We start from the raw sequence: 20,507 nt of genomic DNA on the forward strand, positions 1-20,507 counted from the left end.
AAAATCTACACAAATTGTGAATGCAAAAACTTTGATTCCATGGGATATTAATTATTAAAAAATTATTACCTATTGAATCAGAGTTATTGTATATTACCTTCTCTCATAAAACAACATACAGTAAATGGTTAAGATCATTTATTTACAAAAAGGAAATCGGAATGTGGTCTCCGGCGACGGGACAAACCAGGCTGACCAAATTTAACAAGAATGAACCTGCCATCAAAGAACTAAAACATAAACCAGTATCAACAACAATTTCATGTTATTTGTTCAATCAAGAACAAATAACCAATCCGGGATCAAGTTATAAGGTTTGGTCAAATGGATCTTGAAGACCCACTAAAGTATGAAACCCACACCATAGAGGATAAATTGAATTCAAAGAAGTTTATAATATACCTTTCCGTTCATGGCTTCGACAGCCGACTGTGCGTCCTCTTTGCTGTTGAACCAGACATATCCGTATCCTAGTGACTGCCGAGTCCTTTCGTTTGCGATGATTTTTACTGCCAGAAAAGTAGTGCTCTACAGTAAGAAAAATAAGATTGAACGGGTTTCTGACTGATGCTAAATCGCAAATTCCTTAATCAAGCTAACCTATTGATACTCTTAATGCTGTTAAAAATTGACTCACTAACCACAAGGTTTGCTTATAATCGACCTAGCGTAGGTTTTACAGTTATATGAAGGGAAAAGAAAAACACTAAGAAACAACAAATAATATCTAGCCAATGATTCCACCATAAATAGTATCAAACAAGAATCCACAATTCTCTCATTTCTTTCTCTATCTAAAGACGTGATTATAACGAAGAAAAGCAGAGAAAGTTTTCAGCAAATCAATAGCTTCTCTTTAGCTCATGAGGACTTGTTTTTTCGTTTCAGAGCTTCCATTTCTGCTTCTGCTCAACACCACTTTGTGATATCAAAAGCACATATCTTTCATCCTCTTATCTTGGTATTGATTCGGACCACGACTCATAGTAACAAAAACCTCACAAAGAACTTCACTATTTGAGTACCACAAGCTCTACTCCAAATAAGATTTAGGAGCTTTAGATATCATAGAGTAGACAATGGAAGCTCTGACACCATTGCTTATCACAGTCAAGAGCTTAAAGAGAAATCATTGATCAGCATAAAAAATTCTCTGGCTTTTCTTCTACTCACCCTAATGAACCTCCTAAGCTTCATTCTCGTTTACGATTGAACAGTCACAAGCTAAACAATGAGCTTCAAATCAACCTATTCACTATATTCAATGTTCTTGTATATGAAATTATGAATCATCCTATATAGAGAGACTCACCATTGGTAACTTGTCCAAACTCGGAGAAGACTTTCTTTAAACGTCCTTCACTCACTGAATCCGAAAACCCTAATAGTGGAAACGGATTCAATTTCGTAGAAACCTAAATACAGTGGAACATAATTTCAAAGAGGGAGAATCAAATCAGACATACCTTTCACGAAAAGCGAAGATATCGAAGAAGGAAGAGAAGATGCTTCTCTGGTTTCATCGTCTCCGGCGACGCAGCTGATGGTCCGGAGAGGAGAACAGAGTTTGCTTCGCGCCGTATGAAATGACGAAATCAAACGATCTCTGGGGATTGTAGACATCGTTAAAATAGGTGTCCTCAGATTTTGAGACATTCCGAAGTAACGGTGTTTGAGGAACGGGATTTGGAAAGTCGACGAAGACAGAGCCATCTCCGTCGAAGTACGTCGCCGGCGAAAAACCTTATAAAACTTTTGACGATGATATCAGTTAGAGTTTATTTTCGGCTCATTAACATACCATTAGGCTTATCTGCCAAATTGGGCCTAATATGTCGGCCCATCTAAAGCAAGATTTTTGTATTCGGCTTGTCATGATCACGTTAATTCATTACAACTACATACATGTACAAAATATTGGTTAGAACTTGATTGATCCCTAAAGCCGAACAATGGTCGAGGCCAGGTAGTGTGATCGAGACCAAGTCATTTCGATTGATGCGTGACGGAACTGCAAGAAACTGACTGAAAATCTGGGTGACAAGGGTTTGGCCGAAAGAAAGTTTAAACTAATTCAATGAACTTGCATGTTTGATTATATGGAAACTGACCGTTCTTACTAATTTATTCCAAATTACTACGTTTTTTGGTTTCCAGGAAATGGAGATAGTCGAATAATGAACGGTCTAGCTATAGTGACTGGGGTCTATATATGCCCGGTAGATAAATGGTTATAGTATGCATGATTAGAAGATTTGTATGAGCTAGTAAGCAAATTTGGAACTACCGGATCTAGTCATCCACGCGTTAAGCGAAAGTAAATGTTGGATGGAAAATCATTTTTTCATCAAATGTTAATTAATTCATATCTAGACATAATACTCTAATGATACACTTTATATACTTGTTTAATTAGATACTACATAATCTTACATTTTCTTTATTATTTTAGAGGTTGAAACATCAAACTAATCAACTCAACATATATGTCACACGTTGAGTTAGGAACATGTGAATTTAGAGACAGTTGTGTGTTAAACTTTCAAACCAAAAGGAAACTATATTGTTTTATGATCAAAAAAGAAAAAAAGAATTTAGTGACTGTTGTACAAATATAAATCTTAAATATCACAAACGCATCTCATCCAGTTTTCTTCAGTCTTCTCGACCAAAAAAAAAAGTAAAATGTTGTAGTGGTCGAAAATTAAGATTCGTACTTACTATAAAAGTTGCCCTAATTCGCGATGTTTTTTCAAAATTACACGAGAACTGCATACTTCCACCAATAGGTAGTAGCATATAAGAGAATAAAGATTACCAACTTGTCTTATAGACATAATTAATCATTGCCCATAACTTTGCTTTAAAATTCAAAGATGATGAGACTTATACTGACTCATGCATGCATCTTTCCAAATAACAGTTTTTCGTGAGTTATATTCTTGCATAAAATAATTCATATAAGAATAACTTACGAAAATTATGAAAAGTATGTCTTTAATGACTGATTTGAAAGTACATATAAGTGGGAACATACTTTACTTAGCTTAAATAAAACTGAGTTAGTCAAATCACACGTTAATACAAACATGGTTTCGCTTAAGAAAATGAAAATAATTCAACAATGCCAATTGATATCGAGTTGTTTTTCTTTGATGACACGCATTGATACAAAGCTGTAAGATAAATAAAGTAATACTAATTGAAATGTTGGAAAACAATATTATTGTTATGAAAAACAGCTTGTGGCTCGAATACATCTAACGTGACAATGCCTAATAATTGAGGCATTCAAAACTCTAAAGCAACTTGCCTAATGGGAATAGTTTTTGACATCCATCCCACATTTTTGGCCCAATTATTACAAATTTACAATTTTTATACCTCAACAAAATGCATTTTAGTTATGATAAAAAGACAAAAGTATTTATATAATGGTAGCTAAGCTTAATATATATACTGAAGCCTAGCTAACGCGTATTGGTAGACGATATTGGTCGTTAGCAAAACTAACATGATACATATTCTAGTATATTTACCCTCAAATTCAATGCATGCAACTGGTAAGCAACGAACCACAAATATCCTAGTTACCAAAATTCAGCTACCCGTAGTTTTTATAACGGAGTACGGAATTAACAAAAATCAATACAACAAGACAATTTGCAAGAGTTGAAGACATTAATTAGCTATATAATTGAAGACAAGTATTTAACCAAATTTTATTTTCAACTATATATACATATATATATACATTTCTTCAACTTACTCCAGCCAACTAATCAAGTAGAGAAATAAATAAATGAAACACATAAACTACTTTTTTTTTTTTTTTTTTTTTGCTAAGAATGTAAATATTTTATAGAAATGAAAACAATTTAGGTTTACAATCGATGATTATAAACCTACAGAAATGGTTTCATAACAAAAAAAGTAAAAACATAAAAGCATAAACCATAACTAAAATTCGGTTCATCCACTCAACCAAAGCAGTGAGGCTAATGGAGTTAGATGAAGCGATCCACATAAACTACATGAAAGTCCTTTTTAATCAATCTGCAACGCAACAGTCCTAAATTTGGAGGCACTATGTAACCTTGTTTCGTTTAATTGAAGGTAAATTTAAGGAAAAAAACAAAAAAAAACAAAGGAGCTCTATGATAAATACAGAATAGTACGTGAAGTTACAAAAATCATATTACTTACTGTATATACTATAAATGTAAGGAATAAATTTAGAATTTAAAGCCATACCACTTTTTCGAAAAAGGCATGTATTCATATTTTTGGTGTGTGGCGGTGGGTAGTGGGCATCAACTCACACAAGAATCTCTTATCGAATACATAATTTTTCTCATAGATATTTTTATATCAGAATTGTTAATTTAATCGCAATTTTCAAATCCATTCGTCTTTTTATAACGAAGATGATAGTAGTTACACATAAGCTCATGGACAAAGACGATTATAAACAATATTAACAATAATCACTTCACAGCCGTTTGATTGAATTATTTAACAACATCAGGTCACCCCAAACACGTATCGGACGGCAATCCGCCGCCAAAAGTTGGGTCAATGTCCAACACAACAAAACTCCCTTTTTAGTCCGTTGGATCCTTTATTCTTTTTTAACAAAACCGCGTTGACCAACGATCTCTCTCTTAAACCTGACTAGTCCACCGTATAAACCGTACACTATTCCGCACGACACCCTAGCCCTAAAGTACTATACCCGGAAAATAAAATAAGGGAAAAATTATCTGCGTCCGCCCCGCGCGTGCAGCTCACTTCCCTCAAAACTGTTTTTTCCGTTTAACCGTAACACACTTTCTTTAAGTAACAGAATTAAAAGGTCATCATCTTCTCCAAGACAGCGACCAATCTCGCCACGTGGCAATATCATGGCTTAATCCTCTTTCCGACCAATCTCGCCACGTGGCACTATTATGGTTTTTCTTTTCTTTAAACTTCCCTTCTTTCGTCATCGTCGTATACATTGATTTGTTCCTGTTTTACCTCACCGGGAAATCGCCGCCACGGCGGCTGGAAGAGGCGGAACGGCAGAGATCTCCGGTAGGAGAATATTGGCGCCTTCCAAATGGTGGTCATCGCTGTAACTAAGGAACTTTTCGACGGCGAGTGCGCTCGGATGAGCCACTGAGTTATCCCAAGCCTCATCAGCTTCTTCTCCTCGTCGGAGAAAAACCTCCGTCGCGTCGACACGGTGCATGTTCCACTTCCACTGCTTGTAAAGCCTTTGAATCTTCTGCAATTGTCTACACGCAAGCAAACAAGTGTTCTCTTTAATCTTCTCGATCGCCGTTTCAAGAAGTCTCTCCGTCGTCTCCGCCGGATAATTCCGCATCTCCGAACGGAGAAATTCGTCGAGCTCTGGAACTCCAATGGCTCGGCGAATTCCAGCGGAGTAATCCGACGAAGACGGATCGAAGATGCGGCGAACCTCGTCGACGAGACCCATATCAACCATCTTATCAACTCGCTCCGAGACAAACGAGTGTAAAACCGGTCTAGAGACGTCGACCCACAAGAAGCAACAATTATACCTTAACCGGAAGTCAACGCAATCGTTGACCAGAGCCTCGATGTAAGAATTGGAACCACCGGCTATGATCGGGACACGGTCTCTCTGGACGATTGACTCGACGGCCCTGATTGCTTCACGCTGAAAATCCTCCGCCGTGAAATCTTCGTAAGTGTCGTGGACGGTGCCGAGAAGGTGGTGAGGAACGCCAAGGCTTTCCTCAGGAGTGACTTTGTTAGTCACAATGTCTAGACCTTTATAGACCTGGATCTTGTCGGAGTTTACAATCTCCGCCGGAAAACGAGTGGCTAGGTCAATGGCTAGACGAGATTTGCCGGTTCCGGTGGCTCCCATGACGAAAACAACCTTGTCTTTTCGCCGGAAAAACGGAACGTCCACCATGTTTCCTTGGAAGTTCAACGACAATGGTTGAATCACTTGTCTTAGAGCCGTCATGCATGGCTTCATTCTTATAAAAACTCCTTTAACTTCCCCTGCTGGATTAATTATGTAATTAATATTTTTAAGACAGAACTAATTAGAAGCATAATAACATGCAATAGATTCGTTTGATGTCAAAGTAGAGACACCGTTCCCGGATATTACTAACCTTGAAGTGGCTTGTTCCCCGGAGCACTGTCTCTTCCCTGTCAATTTCTATAAAAATAACAATAATCTTCCTTTTTTCTTGTTTAAGATTGATTATAGCTCAAGTGTGATAGTTCATATATAGAAATACTGAAACTTATCTTGCTCTCAACGAGCATATGTTGAGGAAAGGATCGCGGCTTCGAATTTATAGTGGCTGGAGGAATGTTACTGTGAAATGTTGATGTTATTCATTTTGTTTTATATTTTACGGACACTAGCTCCATAACACGTGTCTCAAAATGATACATACATATATTTCTATTCGTCTCTTTCACTCAAGAATCATTGAATGTGATTGGTTCTTTCACCAGTTAGTATAACAAAAATAATAGTAATAAGCTTAGGAAATATATTTTTTTTTTAAACGAAAGTGATATAATACTTCTAAATCAGGGGTTAGGACATAGGAGTTTGATAAATGAGAGAGTTAATGTAAATTAGCGGAGGTAATTTTATTGTAAATCTTCACTGTAACAGATATAGAACCGTTCATAGTAATTTCACTGTTACATAATTGATGAATAGTAGCTTGTTGTCGATGAGCTAACTTAGCTAATCACAGATTTTTTTATTTTTTTTTGTTGGGGGCAAAGCACAACACAGTTAGCTCACACACAAATGTCAATAATTTCACTGTTTTTTCCAAAGCGAAAAGCTTCCTGCACACCTCCACAACTCTGGTCCTCTATCAAATCCACCGTTGCAGTAGATTCATTCCATATAAAATATCTAGAAAATAATTGACAAATACAGTGAACTTATATAATTATATTTTTTCTATATATCATTATGTTTTCCTTGATAAAGTTGATATGGTTAAAATATCAATGTGGTATTTATAACACTATTACTGCTTTAAGAAAAATTTTGTGAAGTCGAACACATGTACATATATGTATAAGAAATCTCAAACACCCTCGCATGTTTGATCGGAGTCGGACCTTATCACATCATTATACACATATAGAAGTTTTCAATTTGAAAAAAAAAAAAAAAAATCAATATACAAATATAGAACACTAATTACAATGTTAGTGGAATCAACTAAAATTAAATTGGTGATGCGATTTCTGGCTCGAATAAATTAAGGTCTCAAAGCTTTTAAATAATTTTGGCTTTCGGTTTTTAGCTTTTTGCTATTTGGCTTATTCCCAAACATCCATTTTTTGTTAATTGCCACTAACTATTCTTAATTGAAACGGGACGTTCATAACATACATTGTTAAGGGTGTTTACTGTTTACGAAAGCAAAATATGTAAAGCACTAAAATTTATGATGGAAAAACATACATCAATAGCCTTTCAAGTCTACAAGGTTAAAAGGAAAAAAAATCTACTCGATTTGATTGAAAAACTTGTTTTTAAAGTAACGAATTTTGTTGTAGTAATTGTTCTATACTGGCAAGCAATAATCGTAATTGAAACAGCCTAGCTAGAATCATAAAAATTAATTTGTCATATGAGTACACATCTTGAAACAGCCTTAAATTATTACTTTTATTTAAAGAAAATATTTGTTTTGTTAGGAGACTGAATGTGACCATGCAAAAATGAATCGAATAGTACAAGATTTTTTTTTGCAATTCAGCTCATATGTTATTATTTGCTAAACTAAGAAAACAAAGATAAAACCAGTGCAAAATTGTAATGGATATCTAGAAAAGATCACTATCACTCAAAACCTAAAATAATTGTATACGTTCCTAATGATGATAAGAAAATTAAATCATAAGAAATTTAACTTGCTTGTACGAGAGTCATTATCATTATAAGAGGGAACAAAGATTATATGATGTGTTTAAGTTAGTGGATTGGACTAAATTTAAATTGATTGGACGTTTAGTGAATGGAATAAATTAAGATATCATATTGGGTTAACCTCTAACGATAAATTTGATGATGTATAGTGTCGTTCAGTTTCAAGAAATAATGTTTATCGAATTCAAATTTTTTATAACTACATGTACGCTTGCATTGCAAAACAAAAATATACAATATTCCTTTTTTCTAAATTCTATGGCCTCAAAGACCAACCAAAAGCCTCTGATATATATGCATACTGTGCAATAAAGGTATTGCACAAAAAAAAACTAAAATGACATGCACGGTCGAAATAGGGGTTGACGTAAGGTTGAAATAGTTATTTAATAAATTGATATTGGTTGACAAAACAACAACAACTAATTGACACAAATATATAATTCTAAACAGAAGTGGGGCTGTTCAGGGAGGGTATGATTTGTTATATAGCTTTTATGAAGCAATTATTTAGTTTCATAAGAAGTAAATATTATTGTAGTAATGATATAATATTTAAAATGATAATTATGGTATAGTTGCAGACTAAAGTACAAAAAAAAAAAAATGGGTATAGTCAACTTAAGCCATGAGAAGAGGCTGGTGGATTCCTCCATACAAACATTCATTTAGTTCAATATATTTGTTATCAATTTAAAAATATGGATTTTTGTTTTGGTTGTAGATTTGAAAATATTTTGGCCATAACTTGTAATCTATATGTTTTTTAATCTAATCAATTTATTTTCTGTGTAATGGGTCTATATTTAATCGTCCATTATATAAAAAGTAGCTATCACGAGGTGACAACAATTTGGGGGATCTATTTTCTTTCAACAAAGCTACGAGCAATGGAATTTGCTTTTCTTTGAAAACACAATTGTTCGATGCCTTATAATCACTAATAACATTGCTTGATATTACAAGACGGTAGATAATATATATAAGTTGTTATATCTCACAAAAATATATTTTCCAAAATTTGTCTAATCTTTATTTAAAAAATTGGTTAACTGGATTTAGAGTTTTTTTTTAAGTTTGAAAAGTGCTTAGATGTATTATTTTACACCTTTTTTACAAACACTTAGATGCACCACCATTAAAAAAAACTAGAAATTTGTAATATATCTGAATATTACTGATAAAAAAACGTAGTTAAACATATGTTTCAGTTGGCTTAATAGCTAAAACAATTGGTTGAAACTATTTTTTCTGTTCTATTTCAACATTGAAATGGTAATCTTCGATTTAATGGCAACCACCTTTATCTTTTTACTTGTTTAGTTTTTACAATTTTATTGACTAAAAAAAACTTACACATGTTTTTTTTGGTTTAATGTTAAAAAAACTTACACATGTTAATAGGGTTATTCTTAATTTTCCGTTTAGAAAATCTGTCCGTACACTCATTAAAAAGAAACATAGATTTGACATTGATAGCTATTTATTCTCTCTGAATTTTCTTTTTCTTTTTTGTTAATCTTTAGTTTTTCTTCTTTGGTAGGGGCCAATGCCAAAGAGGCAAAGACTTACCCATTATTATTTTCGAAATAAAAAACAAATTTTATTCGGTTCGATAATAGTAATATTACAACTATCAAAATTTTATAGAAAAGGAACAAATTGATTAAAATTATTAAATTAGAGTGCCCTTTTAAAATTAACAATGTTATCATGCTCCAAAGTGGAGATAGGGTTTCTCATATTTTATAACATATTTTTTGCAATCCATCTGGGTCTATAAAGGCATAAGAATAAATACACATACGACGAGACAAATTAAGAAAAAGATATATTAAGAACAGAATGAACAAAAATGTAATTATAAAATATTCTTGAGGAAGCGCTCGACCAGAAGGTGAAGGTGGTTAGCATTGTAAATTCGCTGTGAAAACTAGCCTGTCTTTCGAGCAAAAGATTAAGGCTACCAAAAATATATCCACCAGCATATGACTCGTTTGGTTCATCAATCTCATATTAAAAAATATGAATCACGACTTCTTTTTATTAAACCGATAGTATTTTAGTAATTTTTGGAAAAGTCCAATATATGAAACAAAAAATTGAGTTTATAGCCAACTCTAATCGAACTTCATCAACATATCGAAGCTAGAACTTAGCCAAAACTTGCCAGCTTAATTAGCGTCTTGTCTTGATCCTTCATCGCTATAATATAGGTGTAGGATTGAGCTTGCAAGTGTTTGCTGCGTTGCACGAATGTAATTAAGAAGTTTTGTTCCGTTAGTACATAATTCATTATCTCACTTTTCTAATAAATTTTTTTAGTGCCAATGCAATATAAAAAAATGCGTCGTGTGGATAGATAGATGGTGATGTTTTGATTAAAGAGTACTAGATGTATTTTGGAGTCATTTGCAAATGATTAATCAACCACACAATTGCATTTAGAATATCTCTCTCTTTCTCTCTCCCTCTCCCTCTTGGAAGAAAATAATTACGCCCGTACGTTATTATGGATTTGATAGAGTATTCTATATTGGACTTATATAATGTTAGAATACATTATGTACATAGTTAGATTCGGACGCATGTAGCATTTATATTCACTCCTATTCGTGTTCCTCTCTTTACAAATTTTTAAAAAGAGTTGCATAGGTTTACCTATTAACTTAAGAAACTAAAACTAAAACATACAAAATAACCAACCATGCATCGATCGAGTTCTTGTGTTTCTCTACAGTCCTAGACTCTTTAAGTCGTAAAATATCTGATTATATATATACGTCTATTATTATTAATTTTATCCAATTTATACGTTTATTAATAATGTAGAATAATTTGGTATAATATAAACTCAGATAAGATATTTCTGAAATTTTCTTATTCTTCTCTGGAACGGATATCATAAATAAATTGCTAATGTGTTATTATCATTAATATCAAAATATTGTAATTTAACTATACAATAAAAAATGTGTGTGCCAATTACCATTAGGTTAAGCAAAGCTATATTATTAGTCCACTAGTAGCTAGATTAAGAAAATTGCTGGCGTGGTGGGAGTTCTGAATCAGACATTTTGTTTTGTCCGATCGATTTTGCTTTGTATTATATCTTTGCACCGGAACACAAATTTTTAGAATATCGAGCGATAAAATTATCTAATACATATTGGGGGGGGGGGGAAAACTAGAGAAAATCACTATACTAAATTTGTTTTGTTTAAAGGTTTTAGTCACTACACTAAAGTACTAGATCGATATATCACTTCTGTATCATTTACGGGACAACAATGAAAATTCTTCGACTATCGTGTCTTTAAACTTGTCGTCTGGTCAAAGAAACAACACATGCTCTGATGCTCATATTAAAGTACAAATAGTACGTATGCATGTATACAAGTTACGATGTGTGTGCTTGATGCTTGCATTTAATCAATCAAAGCAATTTATATAGTTCGTAAACTTGATGCTAAACATGTTGGGCCGATTATCCTCGTAATTCTCAAATCGGATAATGCTAAGTTGGCTTTTAAACTTGGCAAGTCTTTTATTGGGCTTTACTAATGGATTCATAGATTAGTAGTTACTCTAAGGCCTTCTTATTAATTCTTATTAAGATCATAATAAGTTCCTGAATAGGGGTATCAAAATAAGAAATAACATTATACTCAACCATTCACTCTTGTTAAATAAGAATTATTAATTTATTTTCCTACTAACCATATATGAAAATGACACGAAATAATATTATAATTACATTATGAGCCATCGTAGTTGAGATTAGAGACTAATTATGTATTTAGACGTTATTATACATAATAAATTTGAGACGCAATCAAAAACTTCAAAAGTCCGACATGAATACCAACGACTTTCTCTCGCCACGCGTATGACGGCGCGTGTATTTCACTCTTTAAAATTTCGTTTCATTTGTCTCGCAAAGACGAAAACGAAATCTGAAACGGTCACACACAGTCGCTAGATATGTCTCTCTCGCTTCCATCTTCTTCCGCCGCCGCTGCTGCGGCGTCAACATCGGGATCATCATCTTCTCCGGCGGCTGCTTCGTCTTCCTCAACAACCACGTCATGGTTCTCCGGGATCGTTCGTGGTCGTGGTGATAAATCCGGCACCGCGAAGCTATCTAAAAGCTCTTCCATGGCTGGAGGAGGAAGCGGAAGCGGAGATTACGGTGGACCAATCAAAGGGAAGAATCAATTTCGCGGTGTTTTGTTCAAATACGGTCCTAAATCAATTCAGGTTCGCTTCTCGATTTCGATTTGTTAAATTGAATTGCTTTTGAGTTACTTCGAAGCAAAGACACAAAATTTTGAATAATAAATTATCATTTCGTGATTCTAGGGTTGCTTAAATATGTGTGTTGTTATATTGCTTCGTGACTGTTTTTAGCAAACATTGTGTTCATCACAAGCTTGTTTGCTGATCATGTTTAAGGTTCGTTGAAGAAAGTCAATGAAAATTTAGGTCAACGTTCCAAGCCATGTGAGACCTTGATTTCAACTTTTGCATCAAGTTAGATGATTTTAGTTGACCACTTGTAGCAGCTTTGATCAAAGTTTACAAAGATGGATCCTTTTTGAAAATCAGAATAGGTTTACTATAGATTGTTGGGTATAGTAACATCAGCTTCCTTGTCTGTTTATGCATCACCAGGTTGCTTTTAAGACCGGAGAGTATAAACAACAAGTGATATTTATCGGTGGATTAACTGATGGACTTTTAGCTACTGAGTATGTAGCTTCTTCTCTCTTTGACCTAAATCTTTATCTTTTGGGAGAAATTGTGTACAGTGCAGATACCTTATCGAATCATGTTTGCTTCATGTATATTAATTGATAGAACATTTGCAAATTGGCTGTTTCAGTTACTTGGAACCTCTTGCGATTGCTTTGGATAAAGAGAAATGGTCACTTGTTCAACTACTGATGTCTTCTTCATATTCTGGATTTGGCACTTCCAGCTTGAAACAAGTAAGAGTTATTTCATATAATTTCATCTTGCCTTGTAATATTGTTAGTCTCTGGGAAAAAACTAAGAATTTCTCCATTCCGCAATATACTAAACAATATATCTTTGTTTCTTCTGATGAAGGATGCACAAGAAATCGACCAGCTAATAAACCACCTCATCAACAAAGAGAATTCTGAAGGTGTTGTTCTGCTTGGTCATAGCACTGGCTGTCAGGTGATTGGTTAAGCCCTCAAACACTTTTTGATCATGGTTCTGAAAGAAAAGTTATGACAGAAACTTGTGTCTTCTCGCATTTTGAAACAGGACATTGTGTATTATATGGGAACAAATGCGGCATGCTCCCGAGCTGTCCGGGCTGCAATTTTACAGGTGCGAGTCCTAGATTCTTTGACTTCTATTTTGCGTTCTCTCTTGAAGCTACACTTTTTATTATGTGAAAGGCCTCGTATCATATGTTCTGACTGTAGTGTAGCTTTGATCATATTGCCTATTGCAATGCTTACTTAGGCACCAGTCAGCGATAGAGAGTACAAAGCAACGCTTCCTGAAACACCTGCTATGATAGACTTGGCTGCAAACATGATAAAAGAAGGTCGAGGAGAGGAGCTAATGCCTAGAGAAGCTGATCCTTGTGCTCCAATCTCTGCTTATAGGTCAATATCTATTTCCTTCTACCATATTCGTAGCTTTGAAAATGGAAAAATTGTGATTCGAACATGTCTAAATACAAAAATCAATCTTTTGCTTGCTTCCTGCAGATATCACTCCCTCTGCGCTTACATGGGAGATGACGATATGTTTAGTTCTGACCTTAGTGATGATCAGTTGAAAACTAGACTTGGCCATATGGCTAACACACCTTGTCAGGTATAAAAAAAAAACTAATCAAAAGCATTTCCAGTCCCGCTGAACATAAATTTTTCTAGTTGTGGCCAATTGGGCATTGATTAGCTTCTTATATCATCTATGTCTTGGTTCTACACAGGTGATTTTCTCCATGGGTGATGAGTATGTACCAGATTATGTCGACAAAAAAGCATTGGTCAATAGGTGAGGGCAGTTAAACTAAAGTAATTATAAGAATCTGTAACTGAAGACACCTTACATAGACATGGATGTCCCATTTTTTTCATTTGTTTGCAATTTAAGTTAAAATTGGTATATATGAAGAACTATAGATGCAAACTTTGGATCAAAATGATATCGAAATGATTGGACATGAACAATCAGATCAAAAGGATTGATTTGATCTTTGTGATTACAGATTAAGTAAAGCAATGGGAGGAGCAGAGAAAGTGGAGATAGAGCATGGGAATCATTCTCTCTCCAATAGAGTTCATGAAGCTGTTCAAGCCATCATTGGTTTTGTCAAAAGAGAAGGACCCAGTGGTTGGGATGATCCTTGGAGCTAAATCTGCTTTTTCCATTTATGTGGATGAAAAACTTATCCAAATCTGAATCTCATGAATTAATTCACTTCTTGGCTGATTCGTAACCATTTATCCTTAAAAAGTAAAAAAGTAAATTGTTGTCCTTTTGTTCTGATATATACTTGGATCATTAAGAAAAGTGTCTTCCTTATTATATCCTTCTTTTGTTGCTTGGTTTTGTCTTGCTGAGTCCATAAGTTAAGCTTGAACAGAGATGCTTTGGGAAACTATGAAAAAACTAAATCAGTAAGCAATCAAAGGTAAACGGTAAAGATGATATAACAGAGTGTTTGGTAAGATGATAGTACCAAATACCAAACACTGACACCAATAAATAGGCATTGAGTTGTCCAAAGGTTAGGTAAATAACAGAAATTTCCATTAGTGTATACATAACTGTTTCCTCCTAAAACAATCAACAATTCAACATCATACTAATCTTTTTTTTTTTTTTTTTTTGCCAAACAACATCATACTAATCTATATCTTCTTTTCTCTTCTGTTCAAAATTTATACCAGTATATTCAAATTTAGAATAAATTATGTAAGTATTTAGTTCTTGCAATAAAAGAAGATAAGGAAAGAAGAATTATTTGAAGGATCATTGTAAGCAAAAAGGTTTTCAGTTATAAAAGGATTTCAATTGGTGGCAGCCTAACAATTTTTCTTTCTAAATTATGAAGTTCCAGTCTCAAACCTAATCTTTAAATAATTAGTTGGGTAGCTACTAAATCTCAATATCTGTTTTTTTACACCAGTTTAAAATTTTTATCCCGGCAAAGAATATGTAAGCGGGGGTGCGACAATGACCAAACAAACAAGACACGTGACCGCGAACATTGTCCTAAAATCCCACCGTACACTGAAACGTCACGCCGACGCGACTCCTGAACACGCTTCCTTCGCAACAACACATGTCAGTGCTCATTAGTTGGCGCGATCACCGGTTCGAGCCAATGCTAATATCTGCTGATTCACAAGGGTATAATCGTCTGTACATCATTAAATTGTCATTTCTATACTCTTCGGCCTTTTGGCAAATCACATTGAATTTGAAGCAATTTTCCTTCCGACAATCTCTAAATTCTTACCTAATTAGTACTTTTGGAGACTAATGTTCTGCTCGAGATTCGAAACTAGGAAACTAATAAAAATCGGACCTGTTACTTACCAAAACTACAAAATAAAAATCGCACCTTTAGAAATCGCCTTGTCACAAATTTGATTTCTTGCCGATTTGTCATCATCTTCTTCAGATTTCTTCAAATGCCGAAGAAAGTAGTGATTCCGTCTCTGGCGATGAGTCCTCTACATCAATGGAGATTAAGTGCGCTAACATCTCTCGTCTTCTTCCTCATAGTTGTTGTCTGGAGCATTGACAGTTGTTCAATCAGAAGCTTCATCAAATCATGGAGATTCAACTCTTACTCTATACGACTCACTTCTCCTCCTTCTCTGGATCTGGATCCGACCCGAGTAAAGCTTGCCTGGATCTCCGTCGAGCAAGAGCAGAACTTCACAGCGAATGTACTCAAAAACTGGTTAGCTCCGGGTGGAGAGAAGTGCAGAGAAGCAAACACCGTTGAGATTTCTGTTCCGGGAATCGAAGGGAAGGGTTTAGTAGAGTTAACGGCTGGTGAGATTCACGAATTCAGATTTCATTCTCTAGATGATTCTGGGGAACGAGTTTGTATCGGTGGAGATTACTTCGAGACTGATCTTTCCGGTGAAAACTGGAAATCAAGACCACCGGTGAAAGATTTAGGAAACGGAACTTACTCTTTATCTCTTCAGATTCATCCTGATTTCGCCGGAGATTATGATCTCACCGTTGTTTTACTCTTCCGTCGCTTCCAAGGTCTTAAACTTAGCCCTGCACGCTTCGCATTCAACAGAACGCTACGAAATTTCAAACTACGGTTTATCAAGAAACCTCACGTTGTTTTACCGGAGCTCCGGAGATGTGAATTGTCCGATTTCGACAGAGATGTTTGGTCTGGCCGGTGGATTAGGCTTGGTAAGAACGACGAGTGTGAAATCAGCAATGATGGACGTTACCGTTGCTTACCAGATGGTTACCGTTGCCGGGAACCATGGTGCGACGGAGCTTTATCGGCGTTAGAAAGCAATGGTTGGGTTTACTCGAGTCATTGCTCGTTTAAGCTATTCTCTAGTGAATCAGCTTGGGATTGTTTGAAGAACAAATGGATTTTCTTCTGGGGTGACTCTAATCATGTTGATTCGATCAGAAACTTGTTGAACTTTGTCTTGGGTCATCCGGAGATTGGTGCTGTTCCTAGGAGGTTTGATTTGAAGTTCTCGAATCCGAAGAACTCATCGGAAACAGTTAGGATCACGAGTATCTTCAATGGACATTGGAACGAGACTCAAAACTATCTAGGTCTTGATTCACTTGAAGATGATAGCTTTAGAGAATTGCTTAAAAGCTATTTCGTCGAAGAGACCGGTGTACCGGACGTGATGATCGTTAACTCGGGTCTACACGACGGTATTCACTGGTCTAACCTTAGAGCATTTACGAAAGGAGCAGAAACCGCGGCTGCGTTCTGGAGGAACGTTTTCGACTCGGTGAAAGCCCGGGGATTGCGACCTCCGAAAGTGATTTTCAGGAACACGATAGCGACGGGCGGTTACGCGAGGAAGCTTGCGTTTAACCCGAGCAAGATGGAAGTGTACAATGGGGTGTTTTTAGAGAAAATGAAGGGGTTAGGATTGGTCTCAAGTGTGATTGATAACTTTGACATGACGTATCCGTGGCATTTTGATAACCGGTGTAACGATGGCGTTCACTATGGAAGACCTCCGGCGAAAGTGCGGTGGATAGACGGCGAGATTGGGCATCAGTACTTTGTTGATCTCATGCTTGTTCATGTCTTGTTAAATGCAGTTTGTCTACGTTAGAGTAGAGGCTAGAGAGAGCTGCTTTAAATTTAAGTTTGGTTTAGGACTTAGGAAGATTCTTTTATTTGTCTCGTGTAGACTTTTCTTGATTATGTTAGCCTTAAAATTCGGTATTTAGTCACAAGCTGAAGACAAATAAATCGTCATCTTTCTTTCATTGACAAATCATCCGATTACGCATTGTTTTCTCTTTTCAAAACTTGGTCATTCAAATAAAAAAAATTATAATTCCATTTGTATATAATGAAGAATCAGTACTTTGAGTAATTAAATATTTGGATCATGAAATATTCATGTCATATACTTATGTCATTGTTTTTTATTATTATTTTTTTGGTCAAACTTATTTTGTTCTTTTTATAATGTCATTATTTTATACATATCCAAATATAAAAAACATAGTTAATTCATACAAGGCGGATACAAATGTGATTATTAATTGTTCATTCTCTTCTTATTTTTAGTAAATCGAATAAAAAATTATGTATGGTTCTAAATAATAAAATCTCATCCAATTTAATTTAAAACAAAAGGAATTAGATAATATTGAAATCGATTAAGGACGGCAAGGAAGTCGGTACGCGCCACGCGGTTTAATGAAACCAGTCACAGTTCTAATGCTTACGCTAAACATGGAGTCTCCAAACCAAATCAACGACAATTGAATCCACACCTTCACGAAACCCCCCAAAGTTTTTGTCTTTTTCGGTTTCGGATTACATCATCTCCAAGACAAGCACCAGCATCAGATTTTCTGCATCCTTAAAGATCTCGTTGCGGTTTTTGTCGGAATTGTTTCGATTTGTTGTGGTTCTCAATAAGCTCTCGCTTGTCAGAGAAACACCGGCAACGCCGTTGAAATAGTCACCGGAGACCATTTTGCATCGTAGAGTTCGCCTTTTATGGCGTTCACGTGGGGATCTGCTCTCCGGATTTCTGTTCTCCTTATCCTTGTAGCTGCAATTGTCTTAGCTTGTTATTTTCTCCCTGTTGAGAAGGTTCGTAATTGGCCTAATTAGGGTTCTCAATGTGGTTATTCTGACATGGGTTTTTGATGATCTCTGGAAATTGACATGCTTTTCTTTGAATTTCTCGTAAATGTCGCTCTTTTGTGTTAGCAATGAAAAAGGATTGATCTTTACTATCATTGATTAACTAATTGTCAGAAAGCAAATGCCCTTTTTGAATTCGTTTCATTTGATGTTGTGATTTGTAGTATTAGCTAGTTTATGATCTGAAACTTACTAATTTCCTTTGTATTATTTTTCAGCTATTGAAGGATTTTTTGTTATGGGTTGAACAAGATCTAGGGCCTTGGGGACCTTTTGCCCTGTAAGTCTCTTTTCTTCTTGTTTCTTGAGCTATGGAGCTAGTTAGATTCTTGCGTGAGTAATATAGCAATGAGCTACACTAACGGTGGTAGCTGAATCACTGTTTCATTGCTAATGTTAATCCATAGATATAGGAACATGAGATTACCTTGGTACTGAACTTCTCTTTTTTTTTTGCGATGTCTGCAGAGCTGTTGCGTACATTCCTCTAACAGTTTTGGCTGTTCCTGCCTCGGTTCTCACGGTATATATACATATTTCTTTTGTGTGTGATATATTTACCGCTATCATCCACTCTCAACTTTCTTTGTTAGAGTGACTGGTTTATCTATAAAATTGAGAAATCTTATTTGGTTGAAGCTGTGATATATTCAGCTCGGTGGTGGCTACCTTTTTGGGCTGCCAATTGGTTTTGTGGCGGACTCAGTCGGTGCTACACTTGGCTCAGGAGCTGCATTTCTACTAGGCCGTACGGTAAGCCACTCAAATTCTTATTGATTTGCAGACACAACCATTAGATTAATGAAGTGACATGCATAAACCACTGACGCTATCCTTTTTTGATATTTTGGTACTTACATGAAAATGCTCTTATGCAGATTGGAAAACCTTTTGTAGTTGCAAAATTAAAGGATTATCCTCAGTTTCAATCAGTGGCACTCGCGATAGAGAAATCCGGCTTCAAGGTTTGCACTGAGAACCCATTACAAGTTTTGTGCTGACACTCTTCTTTTGAAACTTATGAATATGCAAAACTGAATATAGATATGCTTGTTGCTCCGGCTTGCTCCTCTTCTTCCGTTCAGCATGTTGAACTACCTCTTATCTGTCACGCCAATTCGGCTAGGTCCATACTTGCTTTCTTCGTGGTTAGGGATGATGGTAATCTATTCTAATCCACCACTTCATAACGACTGCAAAATGTTTAAATTGTAAGATGGAAATAATACAGCTTGATACATTGTTAATTTGCAGCCAATAACACTTGCGTTAGTGTATGTTGGAACAACTCTAAAAGACCTTTCTGATGTAACTCACAAGTGGAGCGAGTTCTCGCCAGGTCGCTGGGTAAGATCTACACAAATTTTAATTACATTCTCAGCTTCTTGTTTCAATCTCTATTCTGACCTGTTTTCCGCAATCTGCAGGCGTTCTTGATTTCGAGCCTTGTAATATCCGGTTAGTTCGGCATAACTAATGTTACTAGTTCCTTCGATTGCGGCAGAATCACTAATGTTACAAGTTCCTTCTTCTATCTGTTTCTTTGCAGTGATATTAATGGTGTGTGTTACAAAGGTGGCGAAGGACGCTCTAAGAAAAGCTTTAGCAGAGCACGGAGGAGACATGAACGAAGCGGTTGCAGCCTTGCCGGAGCTGACCGTTACTGATGATGCTTCGACGGATTTAAATGAGCCTCTCTTGATAAAGATAGATGCACAACAACCTCAAGACCAAGTAAACCATAGTCATTAAAATTAAGATGATGAATACTTACTTTGTATAATCTTTATTTTAACATACAAAGCTTAGTTTTCTTGGTTTGTATAATAATAACATAGATTAAAAATTATTTTTAAAAAGTTATTTTTCTTAGTAACTTTGAGATGTAATTATTAGTTCACAGAGATTTAAAATATTGGATGAATAAAAAGAAACTAAATGGATTTTGGTTTGAGTTTCTAATTGCTCCAGCTAATCAGATATTTTGTTGACATTCACAAGCATTCTAAACATATCTATGACCTAAAAATGTTACAGGTATCTTAAAAATCTCCTAAACCAATATTCAATGAAGATTGTTGAATACGACTAAAGGTATATTTATTATACACAGAATCTGTTATGCATAAATTGAACCCATCAATTGAATATATGGGT

General features: G+C 35.3%; 5 protein-coding genes across 12 annotated transcripts; 3 read left to right on the forward strand and 2 right to left on the reverse strand.

Moving 5' to 3' along the window:
- Positions 1-5: 5 nt before the first annotated feature.
- Positions 6-1,790, reverse strand: AT5G19030 (RNA-binding (RRM/RBD/RNP motifs) family protein). 5 transcript variants are annotated; one of them, NM_001343582.1, is made up of 4 exons: positions 1,467-1,777; positions 1,313-1,381; positions 403-528; positions 6-216 (listed from the first exon to the last, which is right to left on the reverse strand). In NM_001343582.1, the coding sequence occupies exons 1-4, from the start codon at positions 1,711-1,713 to the stop codon at positions 143-145; spliced, it is 516 nt and encodes a 171-aa protein (NP_001332025.1). In that variant the 5' UTR covers positions 1,714-1,777; the 3' UTR covers positions 6-142. The 5 variants fall into 5 exon arrangements, with proteins under 5 accessions (NP_001332025.1, NP_974808.2, NP_197404.2 ...); NM_203079.2 differs by having other exon boundaries at positions 15-216; positions 403-509; positions 1,467-1,790; NM_121908.5 differs by having other exon boundaries at positions 15-230; positions 403-509; positions 1,467-1,790.
- A 2,617-nt stretch (positions 1,791-4,407) lies between these two features.
- Positions 4,408-6,345, reverse strand: IPT5 (isopentenyltransferase 5). Of its 3 annotated transcripts, none has more exons than NM_001343584.1 (2): positions 6,156-6,345; positions 4,408-6,039 (listed from the first exon to the last, which is right to left on the reverse strand). In NM_001343584.1, the coding sequence occupies exon 2, from the start codon at positions 6,011-6,013 to the stop codon at positions 5,021-5,023; it is 993 nt and encodes a 330-aa protein (NP_001318596.1). In that variant the 5' UTR covers positions 6,014-6,039; positions 6,156-6,345; the 3' UTR covers positions 4,408-5,020. The 3 variants fall into 3 exon arrangements, with proteins under 3 accessions (NP_001318596.1, NP_001332154.1, NP_197405.1); NM_001343585.1 differs by having other exon boundaries at positions 4,412-6,042; positions 6,156-6,314; NM_121909.2 differs by lacking the exon at positions 6,156-6,345 and having other exon boundaries at positions 4,469-6,045.
- Positions 6,346-11,635: 5,290 nt separating this feature from the next.
- On the forward strand, positions 11,636-14,538 carry AT5G19050 (alpha/beta-Hydrolases superfamily protein). The gene is made up of 9 exons (NM_121910.5): positions 11,636-12,214; positions 12,629-12,705; positions 12,840-12,945; positions 13,067-13,159; positions 13,250-13,315; positions 13,454-13,599; positions 13,705-13,813; positions 13,932-13,996; positions 14,211-14,538. Exons 1-9 carry the CDS (start codon positions 11,939-11,941, stop codon positions 14,356-14,358), a joined length of 1,086 nt encoding a protein of 361 aa, NP_197406.1. The 5' UTR covers positions 11,636-11,938; the 3' UTR covers positions 14,359-14,538.
- An 828-nt stretch (positions 14,539-15,366) lies between these two features.
- AT5G19060 (cytochrome P450 family protein) lies at positions 15,367-17,535 on the forward strand. The gene has a single exon (NM_121911.3). The coding sequence runs from the start codon at positions 15,643-15,645 to the stop codon at positions 17,296-17,298; it is 1,656 nt and encodes a 551-aa protein (NP_197407.1). The 5' UTR covers positions 15,367-15,642; the 3' UTR covers positions 17,299-17,535.
- Positions 17,536-17,790: 255 nt separating this feature from the next.
- Positions 17,791-20,299, forward strand: AT5G19070 (SNARE associated Golgi protein family). 2 transcript variants are annotated; one of them, NM_121912.3, is made up of 9 exons: positions 17,791-18,296; positions 18,569-18,630; positions 18,819-18,873; positions 19,005-19,103; positions 19,229-19,315; positions 19,395-19,511; positions 19,605-19,697; positions 19,778-19,808; positions 19,900-20,299. In NM_121912.3, the coding sequence occupies exons 1-9, from the start codon at positions 18,201-18,203 to the stop codon at positions 20,100-20,102; spliced, it is 843 nt and encodes a 280-aa protein (NP_197408.2). In that variant the 5' UTR covers positions 17,791-18,200; the 3' UTR covers positions 20,103-20,299. The 2 variants fall into 2 exon arrangements, with proteins under 2 accessions (NP_197408.2, NP_001331805.1); NM_001343586.1 differs by having other exon boundaries at positions 17,872-18,296; positions 19,605-19,808; positions 19,900-20,292.
- The last annotated feature ends 208 nt before the right edge of the window (positions 20,300-20,507 follow it).

This window comes from Arabidopsis thaliana, chromosome 5 (genome assembly GCF_000001735.4).
Source record: "Arabidopsis thaliana chromosome 5, partial sequence".
Taxonomy (NCBI): domain Eukaryota; kingdom Viridiplantae; phylum Streptophyta; class Magnoliopsida; order Brassicales; family Brassicaceae; genus Arabidopsis; species Arabidopsis thaliana.